The following is a 15,521-nucleotide window of genomic DNA, read 5'->3' on the forward strand; positions in this document are numbered from 1 at the left end:
TGTGACTGTGACTGAACACTGGGCAAGCAATGGTCAAGCATCAGGGAAGGAGGTATGAATTTAACATAGAGTAGCTCCTCTGCTGCCCATTAATTCACTCTGAGGTGTCCTCCCTGCACACACTTAAACTAAGTTGTAGAGAGAGTGAGCACTTGGTTAGAGTCACTTAACTAATAAGTAGTAGAGACAGACTGGGAATTCTGATCTATGTAATTTCCACAGATCATGGTCCCAATCACATTACTAAGATGAGCAAATTCTCTTCTTCCTGGCTTTTCCTGAAGTTGTTTTATAATTAAATTTAAGTACATGGAAAGGCTTTGTACATTTTAAAACACCATAGAACATATCCAAACTTTACAATTTTGTTGTTTAGTAAAAATCAGAGACCAAAATAATGGCTAAGATGATTTTTATTTTTTATTATTTTGGTAATGGGCATCGAACCCAGGACTACTTCACCAGAGCTACACCCAGTCCTTTTTGTTTTTTATTTTGAGACAGAGTCTTTATAAGTTTCTGAGGGTCTTGCTAAATTGCTGAAGTGCATTGATCTTGTGATTCTCCTGCCTCACCCTCCTGAGTCACTGGGATTACAGGTGTGCTCTACTGTGCTCAGCCTAAGATAATTTTTAAAGACTTGGGTATTAAAATTTTCAGACCAGAGAGTACAATGGGACTGGTAATTAGCATGTAGACTGGTTATTAAGTAGCATACAGAATTCATTTATGCAAAAGGAAGTTTAAAAAGGAAACATTTATAATAAGATACACATTATCACGGATCATATATATATGGCAGATGAAGCCTAATTGTTATGAACTATGGAAATTAATAAGTTAAATAAAATAATCATACGCCAATTTACTTCTCTTTTCCTTAAGGAAATCTTGAAGGATCTGGTCACTGGTTTATATCATGCATGGCTTTTCTCTTGTTAACAGTAATCCAGGAGCAAAAAGGAGAGAGGCCCAGAGTGGAGAGATAAGAACACAAAACACACAACCTTCTCTGTGGCACTTATGCTTCTGCCCCACTAGAGGTTTGACTAGTTGGACGATAACTAGCTGGAAAATAACAGGTTAACTTCTTTTAAACAGATAGATTGATTTCTATTTTTGCTTGGTTTTAGAGGGGGGGAATGTTCTGATAAGAATGACATATTTGTGGGGATAGGAGTGTGGAACTTAAGACTTGAATTTGGTACAAAATCAAATAAAGCTTCAGTTATAAAATGTGTTACTATTCCTTCATTATTATTATTTTTAAATTTAATACACATAAAAACCACTGTGCCTTGAAAACTTAGTTCTCATTTTTGCTCTCATAGTCTGTAGGGCTTGATTCTTTAAACCTGGAACTATTTATAATTCCTTTTAATTATTTAAAATAAAATCAAATTATATCTGGTCTTTAAAAATGTAGCAAAGAAACTTAATCTGCCATTTCCAGGATAACACACAGAATCCAGGGCAGAGAATTATATCACTGTTTCTTTAACCATTGGCGTAGCTGTCTTTGGGACACCATTTGTCTAAGCAAAGACAGGACTTATTCCTATTTGAAAACTGACTTATTAAAAACAAAACACATTATGTGATGTGTGAAATAATAAAAGCACACCCCCCCAAAAGAAACCTGAAAATTTGGAAAAAAAAACTGACTTTTGCCTGATAGGTCATACTATATATAACATATGCTCAAAAATGAAGAATGTATTATTAGAGTATTCAGTATTCTTGCTAAAAATGCACTGTCCAATGAGGTTGCCACTGGCCATGTGGCTATCTTAAATGAATCAAAAACAAAAAATTACCTTCCTCAGTTGCATGATTTACATTTTAAGTGCTCAAGAACCATGTATGACTAGAGATTACTTATTTGGATAGCACAGGTGTAGTACATTTCCATCATCATTAAGTTCTATTGGGTAGCACTGTCTTAGAATAGTCAGTGTTCTTTGAGAATAGTTTCAGCTTTTCATTTTTTTCCAAATTCAAGAGTTCTGCTATTTTTTTTCCAGGGGATTAATATTAATGAAGACTGGGGTAGAGGAAACAGACTAGAGAGACCATTCCTCCAGATGGCTTATACTTTCTGGCTTATACTTATATCTTTCTGTCTACTACCTCTGTGCCTGACTCTGGTGACAAGAGGAGGAAGGTATGTATCTTGCCTTCAAGGAAACTTACAGTATCAAGTAGCTATCCATTAAAAGAAAAGTTTTTTTTGTAGTAGACATTACATTTTCAAAACCACTTTAGTATTTAGGAAATACTGGATCCTTAAAAACATTTTTCATACTTTGTTTTCTTTAAAAGGATGACTGTCATCTCTAGAAAATTCATTCCTCTTAATCTCTCCATTTTTTAACCTGAATCATCAGGTTAAAAATTCTTTCAGCACTTCCACAAATGCTAATTCATTCTAAGCATTATTCTTTTAAAAACTTTTGACTGTGTTTCTCTTCATGTCATGTAAGAGAATGACTATCTGTCATGCTTTAGAACAAGTTCAGATAATACTAATTAGAAATTTTAATCCCCACTGAATGTTCCCATCCTTAAGAAATTACTTGAATTTGTAGATAGCATGTAATATAAATATTAGTATATGTATATTCCTTAAATAGCATATATGCATTAAATGTACCTGATCCTAATCTAGACCCAATCTAATCTGGACCAAACTTGGAAGTCTGTAGCAATTTTCCACTGTGGGTTTGTTTTCTTCTTCACAGGGTACACATTTCTAAAATAAGTGGGATACAGTTAAAACTCTTAGAAATATAGAACTAGATTTCATCCCCAGTGCTGCTATTTAGTAAGTTAATCTTAGATAATTACTTGACTTCTCTGAATTTTAGTTCCTTTCCCTGTAAAGTAGGAGTAAAACGACTGAGTTTATAATGCTATATTTTCTTTTTAAACTTTTCATATATAAAGGCAGTTACCAGTGCCTCATAAATGCTGGATTTCTCCAATTATTAGTTTCTATCTACCTGGCTATAAAGCATCTTTAACATTCATGGTTGGTAGTGACCATATCTTATACAAAACTTTTGGCATGACATTTTTTTTCCCTTGTAGAATAAATATAACGGTGATAGTAACTGAAATTTATCAAGGGCTCATTGTGTGAAAAGGACTATTTCTGAAATAAGAGCACTTCACATAAATATTTATTATTTTTAATAGTAATTCTATAAAGCAAAGTGGGTTTCCTCTGTTTTACCCAAGAAAAAGGCACACAGGGATTAAGTGACTTGTCCAAGCTATCCTTCAAATACTAAGTTTGTCTAGCTCCTCTGTCTACACTCTGAACCTGGAAGAAACCCTGTTAGATACATTCTAAAACTCAATGAATTAATAAATATGAATTTTATAGGATGTGAATTACATCTCCACTAAAGCTATAATTTAAAACAATGGCTGAATTCGCAGTGATTAGGAAATAAATACAAAGTAAAAAGATTAGCTCTGACATTTTTGTCTATAGCATCAGATTTCATGAGCTTGGTTTCCCCTCCCTCTCACATTATTTAAGGAAATCTCTGTCAAATAACTACTCTCAAAACCAGTCTACTATCAATGTCTACTAAGAAAAACTGCTATGATTCTAAGCATCAGTCATCCTAAAATAAGATTTGTTTTGCTGTTCTTAATAGGTCAAAGAATAAGACACCAAAACACCACAGACTCCAATAATTATCTTGAAACTTATTTTTTAAACTTGTTATGGCCCAAGCAATATTAAAAATTCAGGAAGAATATTGAAATACACTGGGAGAAAACTGAATGAACTGAAAAAGTCTGGAAATAATAATTCCAAAAATAAAATGTGAACTTATTTTCTTGAAAATGCTCCACATGCTTCACATGCCTTTCATTATTATTTCATCTCACCTTATCCCTTTTGACTTAGAAAACTTTCTTGGGATTTGGAAAGTTTGATACATTTGATTAAAACTAAAAGAATCACCAGAATATTGCACATCTGTAGTGTGTGTGTGGAGGTGGGGGAGGAGGACAGTTGTTAAATTAAATGGAACTTTATGCCATAGATACTGAAAATCGCAAATGCTGAGGAACTTGGATCCCAGCTTAAAATACAACAAAGAGAAGCTCAGGTACTGTTTCATTCAATCCAGTAATTCCCTGTTTCTGCCTGCAAATACTGACAGAAAAAAGGAGTCATCATTATTACCTTCATCCATGCCATTAAGTAATTCGGTTAAATCTTCGTTTTTACTGTCAAATTGATGTTCCTTCCATGTTTCACCATTTTCACTTCGAAGAACAATGAGTTCTCTCTCTTTTCCCCTCATGGACCCAAAGTGAGGAATTTCCACTATGACAGGGCTGGAAAAAAAATCCACATTATTTTGGTATCAAATTAAATATATTTATAGTATCATACTCAAAAATGTTTCATCAACAATGTTTGATTGAAAATCAGAGGTGCCACTCAGGTTGGGAATGAGTTCAAAGCTGCAGAATCATTTGCTTGTTCAATAATAATATATTAAAAGCCTGATAACATGCCATCATTCATTCACTCACAAACAATTCTTGAAGGCCTACCATATGTTAGGCATTAAACTTAATAGGGGAAAATATTCAGCACCATATACATAGGAAATTTGAATCAAGGAATTTAAATATTAAAATAGGCCATAAGAAAGAAAGTTGTTCCATTTTTTTTTTAAACACAAGAAGGTATATTATACAAAATGCTAGCGATTTAAAAGGACACAGTCATTTCTTTAAAAAAGAAGTTCTGTCAATTTCCTAATTTGAGAGATCACCATTACATTTTTCCCTTAGCAATAAAACAATCCATAGAGCAATCTACTTGCTCCAGCAGTCAATTTCTAAGACCCTCATGGCCTGTGTAGTTTCTCATATTTTGAATTTGTGAATAGGGAGTGGGCAGCTTCATTTCCTGGCTCTAACATAAACTGTACAGGAATACTGCAAACTTCCTGGAAAAGCACTTGTTGGTTTGAAATTGTCAATAAAGACTTAATAATTCTTGACAGTGTCCTTTTGCAAAGGAATGTAAAAAGAATGGCTGCAAATTGAAGATAGCCAATCAAGCCATGGGAAATAATTTTGTTAAATTTTAAAATGGGATAAATACTAAAAAAGATGGATGGAAATAAGCAGACCACAATCACACACAGTTTATGTAGTTGGATTGTGCAGCTTTATTTTATGACATTTAAGTAGACAGTATCATTATTCTCCTACAGAGGTTGTATGTAACCTCATCTCTTAATCTATGTGTTCATGTACATGTAATAATAGGAGATATGGGTTTAAATAAGGAGAGAATAAAAAGGGATAGTAGTTGAAAAGATCAAATAATGAAAATATGAATATTTTATTTGTTTTTATAGAAATATTCATTTAAAATGGGGATAATTATAATTTTACTTTTAGCAAAATAGTCATAATTTAGATTAAGATTTTAAATATAATTTATTAATATTAGCCTCTATTCTTTAATAGGCAGAAACAAAAACAACTATTCCTAACAGTGCTAATAATTTCAAGAACTATTAAGATATTTACTACAATTTTTAACATCTTACTATATTGTACATTAAATTTTATTTGTTTATTCTTTTGAGAACAAGATACAATCTTTGCAGGTTAATGTGTCAGATACTGTCTCTGTCAATATTGAAGGAATGTGGCTTTGCGTTTGACATTCAACAGTACTGGAGAGAAGGTATGAACAGGGCCTTTGACCAAGGTGAAAGCCAAGCATAACTTTTCATAACAGGTCTCTTCATGCAGACTGCCAAGGCAAATACAACAACCAGACAAGCGAACAAACAACAAACATCAACACATTTCAGCTTAAACAAGACAAAACAAAACAATTCAACAACAGAATATTGTTTGCTACCTAATTCAATGTCTTTAAATATCATGTATTCCCAATACTTCTCAAAATCATTTTACTTATTGATGAGTTTTTCTTTTCTAAGCCCATAAAGATTACAGAGTACTCGTAAGTACTTTAAAAAAAAAAAGAGAAATAAAGATCTAATTATACACATAGAGACAAATATACACACATACATATATATCATTGATAGCAAATGTTGATTCAAAGCCTGCAAATACCTTCTCTTACACTGGGCTAAACTTGAAGACTGTGAGTCTAGCTTAAAAAGTATATTCAGAAGAAACATTTCAAATTAAAGAAAGGTTTATAGAAGCACAAGGTTATGAAAGCAGAATGCTTGCAGTGAATTCCACATGCTTGAAAAGCACAAGATAGGTAGCGGTGCTACATTAAGTCAAGCCACTATGATTTTTTTTCTTTCAGTGACACACATCAACTGAAAGCATTAAAAAACTTAAAAAATAAAAATAAACTTAAGACAAGAATAAGACCATGAGTGTGACAGAAAAAAATTGAAAATGGAAAAAAAAAATTGTAGACATTCTGTATCTTGTCTATAAAGATCCTACCCAATAAATTTTGTTCCTTGAGGCCCAAGCTGCAGGATTCGGCTAACCAAGCTCTCACCCTCATTTACAGGGGGAGGATTGGTAGGAAGATGCAGTTTACTGAATAACATCCATGCAGCAGGAAGAGAAACGAGAAGGGGAAATTATGAACAAACTGTCAGTCACGACAGAGCCTGCCTGATTTGCACCCAAGTGCCACCTCAGAGAACGAATTCAATTTATTTTTCCTTTTTATAAAGTACCATATCACAATGGACTGTGTCCCTAAAAATTATCTTTAAAAGGACATCCCCAGAGTATACACTTATTTAATGAAGTGATACAATTCCAGCATCTGTAGGTTTTTCTAGGAATCGTGCCTTGACTTGCACGGGGGTCGATGGGGTTCCGTGCACTCGCTGAGCAGAGAACATGCTTCTCGGTTAGTAAAAGCCTTGACCAGCAAACTGAGTTAAGAAACCAGCCTAATAGCCTCTCACAGAATCATACAGCTTTGTGACCTTTGACACTACACAAAAAGTATCCTCAATCAGGTTCAACTAAGTCATTTTAATAGTTAACTCCTTAAGTTAACAAGGGTGAAGAAAATAGAAAATGTGGTAAGAGGGCTAAGATTAAAATCAGCAAAACTTACCCTAAAAATTGTGCCCCTGCAGGACCCATTTCTACCAGCCTACTGGCTAATCCCTCTCCTTCCACCATGGGGGGTGGGTTGGCCAGTTTATGTCTCTTTACCAAACGGCAGGTGATTCGGGTGGGGGCTGTACACTTGCGTGGAGGAATGATGATTCTCATCCCGTGGTGCCGACTTCCTCTCATGGAGCCACCTCTTGCATCCACCATAAAGCTAACCAGAAACCTGTAGGGAGAAGACCAGAGGACAGACTTGAATCATCTCCAGAGTGGGTTTTCAAATTAAAGGTTACAGTTCAAAGTGACAGACAATGTAGCTATTGATTTTTCTCAAGATAAATTGGAAGCAAATACAGTGGAGTCACATCAAACATGCATTAAACTTGTGCACTGGGCAAAAAGCTGAAATACAACTTACATTTGGTGGAACATGGCCTCCCAGAAGCTAACCACTTTCTGAGATGCTCTCATTGAGGGAACAGAGAATCTCTCAAAGTTGGTATAAAAACTAGCTATTAAAAATACAGCCATGATTTAAAAAAAAAAAAACCAATACTCTTCGTGGTCTTTATGGGTAGTTTAACGTACATTCAAGGTTATTTTAACTATAAGTGGTTTCTGCCATATGTTAACTATGTAATCTCTTTCCCTACTACAAGTAAGATGAAACTCCACAGTATGTCTAACATGTACAACTCATAAAGTAAAGGAATATTTAACCATACCAACACTCTAGTTTTTACTAAGATGAAACAGAATATAAAAATAAAAGCAGATGACTAGATTTTCTAAGACAATTTTGATGGAAAGGGATTAAATATTTCCAGTATAAAAATGGAATTATAAAATAATCTACATTTAGACATTATATGCAGTAATACAAAAAGTAGAATATAGTCTTTTAAGAAAATGCCTCTAAATTATATAATTCTGTCATTTGGTCTTTAAAATTAGTAAGGAAAATATTTATTAACATGTAAGTATGGCAATATAAAGAAACTGTGTCAAATATGAATAAGAGCATATTGGAATCCCTGCTTCCTATCATGTATGAGCCCATCTATTGTTGTTCCAGAGTTCTACTCTGATGAACATAATTCAGTGAGTCCATCATATGGAACAGTGTATATCAGACAGGGGAACACAAACTATACTTCTTGCATTCTAACTTTCATATGGGAAATATACTTACTACTAGAAGAGCACCAAATGTTGATAATGAGAAAGCTGTCTGAATTCTTACAGCATTTTTGGAGAAAAAAATAATCCCATCCATCAAAATTCTTTATGATATTTTCATCTAAACACAGTGCTAACATTCTGCAAATAGAGCTTAACCCCTTATGGACTCTTTTCTGAAGAATGCTGGCTCTTAACCTTGGAAAGAATGACCTACCTCTTCAACAAAACAAATTAGCCTATAATCCCCATAGGGAGAAGAGCAACAGGATGGGGATAATTTTTCAACCAAGCAGATTTCCAGAACCAACTCTGCTCATCTTAAGGTGGATGTACCCTCACACCCTTTTTGCTTATTTATGGATTTAATTATTTCACTCTGAATTAACTGTATGTTTGATAACAGTCTATCTATTTTCAGAGACTGGGATCACTGGTATTCAAGGTAAGAGGGGAAAAGACTCCTCTCCATTCAAAAGAAAAGATATTTGTTCACTTGTTCAAGTGCCTACAAGAATTATTTCCAATGCTAAATGATATGAGGCTCACTGGAAATTGTTCAGGGGTGCTTTCTTTTTCCTAGACACACACAATAATATGTATGTATATGTATAATACATATACGAAACTATTTTTTTATTCAATAATGAATGTAACACGACAACAGTATAAAGAAGCCTATGACAAAAATCTGATTTTCTCTATTTAGTAGTAAAATATTTTCATTGGAACCAATAGAAACAAAATGGATTAAAAATGGTTCAAGACAAAAAAGTTTAAAATAAAAAGATGCAAGACAAACTTTGAGTTTAAAAATTTCAGTTGTATTCGTACAAATCCCCATAGAATTTCCACTGAGAGGGGAATGTTTGTTGCTCTGGTAACAGCCGAGTCTCAACAATATAGACAAGTGATTCATATCAGGGCTATCTTGTTCACTGCTTGACTTGTAGAGCTGTGCACAGTTCTAGCACACAGTAAACACATATGTTTATAGAATATTTATTTTGCAAGTGCAAACTATTTTGTTATGTGTGCCTAGAAACTGCCTAGTTGTGTGACATGGTTATTAACATTAATGGATGGATAGATGTGGATCTATAGTGATTGTAGCTGAGCACTCTGAAGGTAGAGTAAGGGTATCAAGTTTAGTTTAAAAACATCCACTAGCTACAAAGAATATCAGAATCAAATGGACAAAATATGGCTAAAATGATTTTAATGAGAAACTAGAAGAATCTCTTTCTCTGTGTTCTCCGAAGCACACAGTGCTTGGTTGCTACCCTTAACAATCATTTCCTGTTCTAAGGTTTTTAACTTCATAGGCCAACAGACTAAAGAAAGGTAAGAATATGTGTTAGGCAGAATATAGGTCAATAACATTGTGATTTGCTTTCCAAACTCATTCCTTAAATAATGTGCTGAAAAAGTCATGCAACATAATTTATACCAACAAAGAAAAACAAATTAATGTGATGTTTAATAATATTTGTATCTTAATAACATTTAAACTATAGCATGAATTCTACACATGATCCTAAAACTAACATATGAATGTTTCTAGTTCTGAGAACAGCAGGATGACAGATGCTGACACACTACAGAGACTGACACAATCTAACTGTGAGAAAAATTCACATATATTAAAAATACAGAAAAGATGGTTCACATAAAGGACACAATTATCACCTTGAATCATACTGAGGAAGTGGAGAAGAATAGCTGCAAAATAATTTAGAAAGCAAATGGGGAAATTAATTTGAGATAATTAGAAGCAAGCAACAGAAAATGTCAATGACAAGCAAAGAAAAACAAAAATCATCAGAAAATGAAACCATGGCATTCGGCATTTGTGGGACAACCTGGAAAAGTATTTTGCCTTAAATGGCTGAATAAATTACTCTACAGACCTGGCAATAGTGAAATATTTTCAAGTGTACAACATCTCTCTTTCCTCCTATTCAAATAAGTCCAACACTGTTATTTTGCTTTATTGTACAAGTCTTCTGTCCTCAATGAAATTTCAAGGGAAAGAGGAAATAATCTGCATATTCAAATTCTTCATCATCTCCAATGTATGGGAAAGTTCACTTCTGATTATTTCATATTTCCTCAACTTCTCAGTTTACTAAATTAAACTCTAGAATATTTCTTTTGTATGTGGAAATTGCAAAGTGATGATAGCTCTATGGTGACAATTCATCAACCCTGATTAAAAAAAAAATGGACATGTCTACTGCAGGTATGGCAAGAGTTTCATTTTTTATTTCTCAAATCTGATTTTTCTTGTGGGGGTTTTTACAATTTTGGGCCCACATACCATACATCTAATATAAATCATATGAATATTTTAGAAAGTTTAAAATTAATATTACCATAATAATTCAAAATTTTTCTGAATTATAATAATTCAAAATACAATGTTAATAATTCAAATACCACATGGAATTTGGAGCTTTAAAAACAATTTCACATAAATTACTTTTATTCAAATGACATTGCATGGATTCCTTTCTCAGAATTACAAAAGACAAAATTCTAAATTGATATTTTAACCTATCATATATTTCTTTCCCTCTGACTTATCATCTACAAAATGGAGACAATGAATAAATCTTTAGTGTAATCTAAAGGTTCAAGTAAGTATTAAATGAGATAATACATGTAAAAGACTTAGTTTAAGGCCAGGTACATAAAAAGAGCTAGGTAAATTTTAGCTGTTAAAAGTTATTTTAACTAGAAGCAGCAGAAAATACTTTGTAAGGTGCTTCCAGTAACTTATTTAATTCTAAATCATCTCTTGTCTTTGATCACAACAAAAAGTCTCACTGCCAGTCTTAAAGACAAAAATACTATGAAATAGTCATGATTTTAACAAATTATTTTTATTCTGTTTATATCAATGGCAATCATTCCATTTGAATTACCTACTGATAAAGAACCCAATATCTAAAAATGCTCTTATTTATTGATTCACTTATCAAAGCAGATCACCTGTAGCCTTCTGCCTTAAATTCCACTGGCCAGAGAGACAGCAATGAGGAATTTCTTTTATGTGGTTTTTATTCAGCATTTCTGGTACACAGATATTTCTTTGTTCACTTTCTAAAAGTGAATTTCTTTACTATCTTTTAAAATTAATTTTCAATTAATAATTTTATATATTTCAATTACATTTTTGCTTCAAGAATGTAAAAGGAAAATTTTATAATGTCAACTGGAAACTTTCAAGCTTATACTTTTTAAAGGAAAATCACTTGTCAATCAATGTCAAAATCATTCGTCAAGTAAAAGGTCTATATTACACATACACACACACACACAAAGATGAGACTACCAGAGTGCAAAACAATTAATGTTTGATTGAAATTCCTTTTTTTTTTTTTTTTTTGCAGCACTAGGGATTGAACTCTTGAGTCTCACATAGGTAGGCACTCTATCACTGAGCTACATTCCCAGCTCCTTTTATTTTTATATTTTGAAACAGGATCTGGCTAAGTTGCCCAGGCTAGCCTCCAACTTGTGATTCTCTTCACTCAGTCTCCTGAGGACTTGGGATTACAGACATGTGCCAAAGTGCCTATCTGAAATTCTTCTATCATTAGATGCAAAGCACAAACACAATCAGATAAATTAACATAAATACTCAGACATTTAATTTTTATTTGAAAGAATACCTAGGGAAAAATTCATTTGGCTAGTAAAATAAAATGAAGAAGAATGATTGTTAAAATTATGTTTATTGAAAAGGAAAATTAAAGATGTAAAAGAACTTTTGTTGCACCAATCATCTAATTAATTTAATGTAATACTTTTCTAACACTGTACTTTAAATAAACAATAAAAATAGATATACAGATTTGTTAAAAATTATTAAATGATTTATAATTGCATGTCACATATACTGAGTATATATTTTATATATGAATATATTCATGTATATGAAAGTTGTCAGGGTTAATTTATAATTTTAAATAATAAATGCAATGTTAATTTGATAGGAGAAAGAAAAATGACATTTAGGTTCCTTACCCAGAATGAACAGGACTTGAGACAAGATTTACATTGTCCAAGGTGTCAGCAGCCCAGCTGTAATGTCTAAGAGAATCTGAATCAAATTCCCTTGTGAATGTTAGATGCTGAAAAATAAAACAATATAGTCTATCAGTGTCACACATAACATCCCATAAAGACAGAAAAGACATTGGTGTTTTGTACACAAAGTATATCTGTATTTCTTTATAAATGTGGATAGACTAACATTCAAAATAAAGAATTTGTGAATTTTCTAATATAGGTAGATATATAGTCTGAGTGCAAGAACATTAAAAAGTAAAGTCTACTGATACACTATATTATTTCAATATTTCAAGAGAGTACCTGAGTAATGTGCATGGTAAAAGGAGTGTCATGGAACTAATAGCAATGATTTTATGTACTTTAACACAGGTTCAGATTAATCCTATATCAACTGTAAAATCTTTTCCCCGTTCTCAAAATAAAAATAAAAAATTTCAATCTTGATGACTTCTAATTCCAAGTGGGACAAAGCTGCTAGCAGCCATTCAGTGAAGTAAACCAGGTAAATATAGAAGTCTGAAGGCAGTAAAGGGCAGCAGAGGCACTGAGAACTAAAGGAACTATACTCTGAGAAGGTGAAACTTCTCAGAGGAACTATACTCATGAAAAGTTGAGCTGAGATTTTGTTATTTTTAAGTTGACACTTGTCAGTTACTAGCACAGGAAGAACTTGGGCTTTGTTTCACAGGGAACACTGCTGAGGAGTGGAAAAACCAGAGAGGAGTTGGTAAAGATATGGGTTGCTTCAAGCACGCTACAGTTTTCCATTAGATATTTGAGGAATTCTGGGGCCACACAGAACAGAAAGCTGAAAATCTAATCAGAAAAATCCCTATAAAGTATAATGGAACTTTTCAGCAGTTTCATAAGAAAATGATTAAAGAGTTTAGAACTTGCTAATGGGAAGTGGACTTGAAGATCATACCAGAATTGCAAGCAAGTACTCTGCAGGGACAGGACAAACCAGAAGTAGTAGGAACTTTTCCAGGACTGCAAACCAGCCTCATTTCACCAAAATCTTGATTGGATTAAATGGTCATCTGCTTCTCTGTTGTCCTAGCTGGGGGAGGGTAAACCATCTCTGGAGGAATATATCACCATTGGGTGTGTCCACAATTTTTCAAACACAAATCCAGCATAAAATGAAAATTTCCCAAGTATGGCCAGAGCACATGAACAAAAACAAAAACAAAACAAGCCCAGATAGACACTATGAAGACTCAAAGGTCATCTAGATTTTGAGGTAAGCTAACAAGAACTTTATCTCTGACTCCCATATTTAATAAAATGGGAGGAATGCATAGAAGAATGAAACTAGATCCCTGTCTCTCAGCCTGCACAAACATCAATTCAAAACAGATCAAAGAGCTAGGAAGAAGAAAACAGGGTCAACACTCCAACATACAGGTAGCAACTTCCTTAATTCGGTCAATTTGGTCAATTTCATTAATAAACTCCTAAATAAAACTCCTAAAGCACAGGAAACAAGTGGGATGGCATCAAATTAAATAGCAAAGGGAATATGAGCATAAAGACAGAACTTACAAAATGGGAGAAGACGTTGGCTAGCTACTTTTCTGATAGAGGATTAATATCCTAAATATGTAAAGAGCTCAAAAAAACAAAAACCCAATCAGTAAATGGGCAAATAAACTAAAAAGACACTTCTCAAAAGAAGAAATACAAATGACTAACAAATATAGGAAAAAAATTCAACATCTTTAGCAACTGGGGGAATACAAACCAAAAAAACTACACTGAGATTTAGAATGGCATCTCTCAAAAATACAAACAACCAGTTAATGCTGGGGAAAATGGAACACTTTTATACTGTTGATGGGATTGTAAATTAGTACAATGGAAATCAGGAAGACCCTCAAAAAGATAGGAATGGAGCCACACTATGACCCAACAATACCACTGATCCATATTTATCCCCAAGAATTAAAGTCAGTGTGGTATAGTGATACGTGCATACCCACGTTTACAGAGGCACAGTTCACACCAGACAAACTATGGAACTAGCCTGTCAGCAGATGAATGGATACAGAAAACGTAGTATACACAATGGAGTTTTCTTCAGCCATAAAGAAGAAATTATGACATTTTCAGGAAAATGGATGAAACTTGAGCATATTAAGTGAAAAAACCTGGACTCAACAAGTAAACAGTGGTATGTTGTTTTTTGTTTCTCATGTGAAGGCTAGAGAGAAAAACAGACGGAAAAGAAGCAAAAAAGGGTGGTAGTAGTGGGAATCTCATGAAAATAGAAGGAAAACTAGTAGAATAGAAGGAGGGAACCAGGGGAAAGCAATGAGGGGAGGAAAAGGACAGGGAATGAAATTGAAAAAATTACACTGTTATATTATGTGCATATGCAAATATGTACCAATGCATTCCACTATCATATATAATTATAATGCATCAATAAAAAGAAAAAACAAGGGGAAAGAGAAAATATATGAAAGACAGAAGATTCAACAGAACACCCAACAGAACACCAAAATACACATAAAAATGAACTGCACATGCATCTGTTCAGTTTCATATTAAATGTCGGTTCTTGACTTAGACACAACAAAAAACAGGGCTAGTACATTGAAACCATAAATGGAAAAAATACACAAAAAGAATAAAAATACATAAAATAGTGTGAGACACTGAAACAGTGAAAAGTTTAAAAACAAGTGTGACCGTACTCTCAGAAGCATCTAAGAAGGAAATAAGGCAGAAGCTATACTTGAAAAAAATGAATGCTCCAAATCTGACGAAAGATAATATTCCACAGACCAAAAATAAAGAAGTCTCAGTTTTTATCCTGCTAAAGATTTGCTTCCTTGTTAACCCTCTAGTAAAACGACAGTCAAGTATTTTAAAATAAACATTGGGGTGGCCGGGGGAGGTGGGGGGAAGATAAAGAAAATGAGAGAAAAGACATCAGCAGAAAGACAGATTGGTTCAAATTCCTTTAAAAAAGTGATTTGTCCTGCATGAGCCCCACCATTGATTGATTAACCCCACCCACCACCAGCAACAACACTTGCAGAAGACTCATGGCATAGAGACCAGAGACAGAAGACTAGAAGTTTACATGCATTTTACTGACAATGAGGATTAATTGATAGTTTATATATGGAATA

At 33.4% G+C, this 15,521-nt stretch overlaps 1 protein-coding gene across 3 annotated transcripts in view; it reads right to left on the reverse strand.

The window, feature by feature from the left end:
* Positions 1 to 15,521, reverse strand: part of Ank3 (ankyrin 3) — a 321,771-nt gene that overhangs the window by 64,752 nt on the left and 241,498 nt on the right. For all 3 annotated transcript variants that reach the window (XM_076834218.1, XM_076834220.1, XM_076834219.1), the window contains 3 exons: positions 12,334 to 12,440; positions 7,124 to 7,348; positions 4,208 to 4,362 (listed from right to left, as the gene is read on the reverse strand). In XM_076834218.1, the coding sequence (XP_076690333.1) occupies positions 4,208 to 4,362; positions 7,124 to 7,348; positions 12,334 to 12,440 (487 nt within the window). The remainder of the gene's footprint in view (positions 1 to 4,207; positions 4,363 to 7,123; positions 7,349 to 12,333; positions 12,441 to 15,521) is intronic.

The sequence above is a fragment of the Callospermophilus lateralis genome, chromosome 15 (assembly GCF_048772815.1).
Source record: "Callospermophilus lateralis isolate mCalLat2 chromosome 15, mCalLat2.hap1, whole genome shotgun sequence".
Classification (NCBI taxonomy): domain Eukaryota; kingdom Metazoa; phylum Chordata; class Mammalia; order Rodentia; family Sciuridae; genus Callospermophilus; species Callospermophilus lateralis.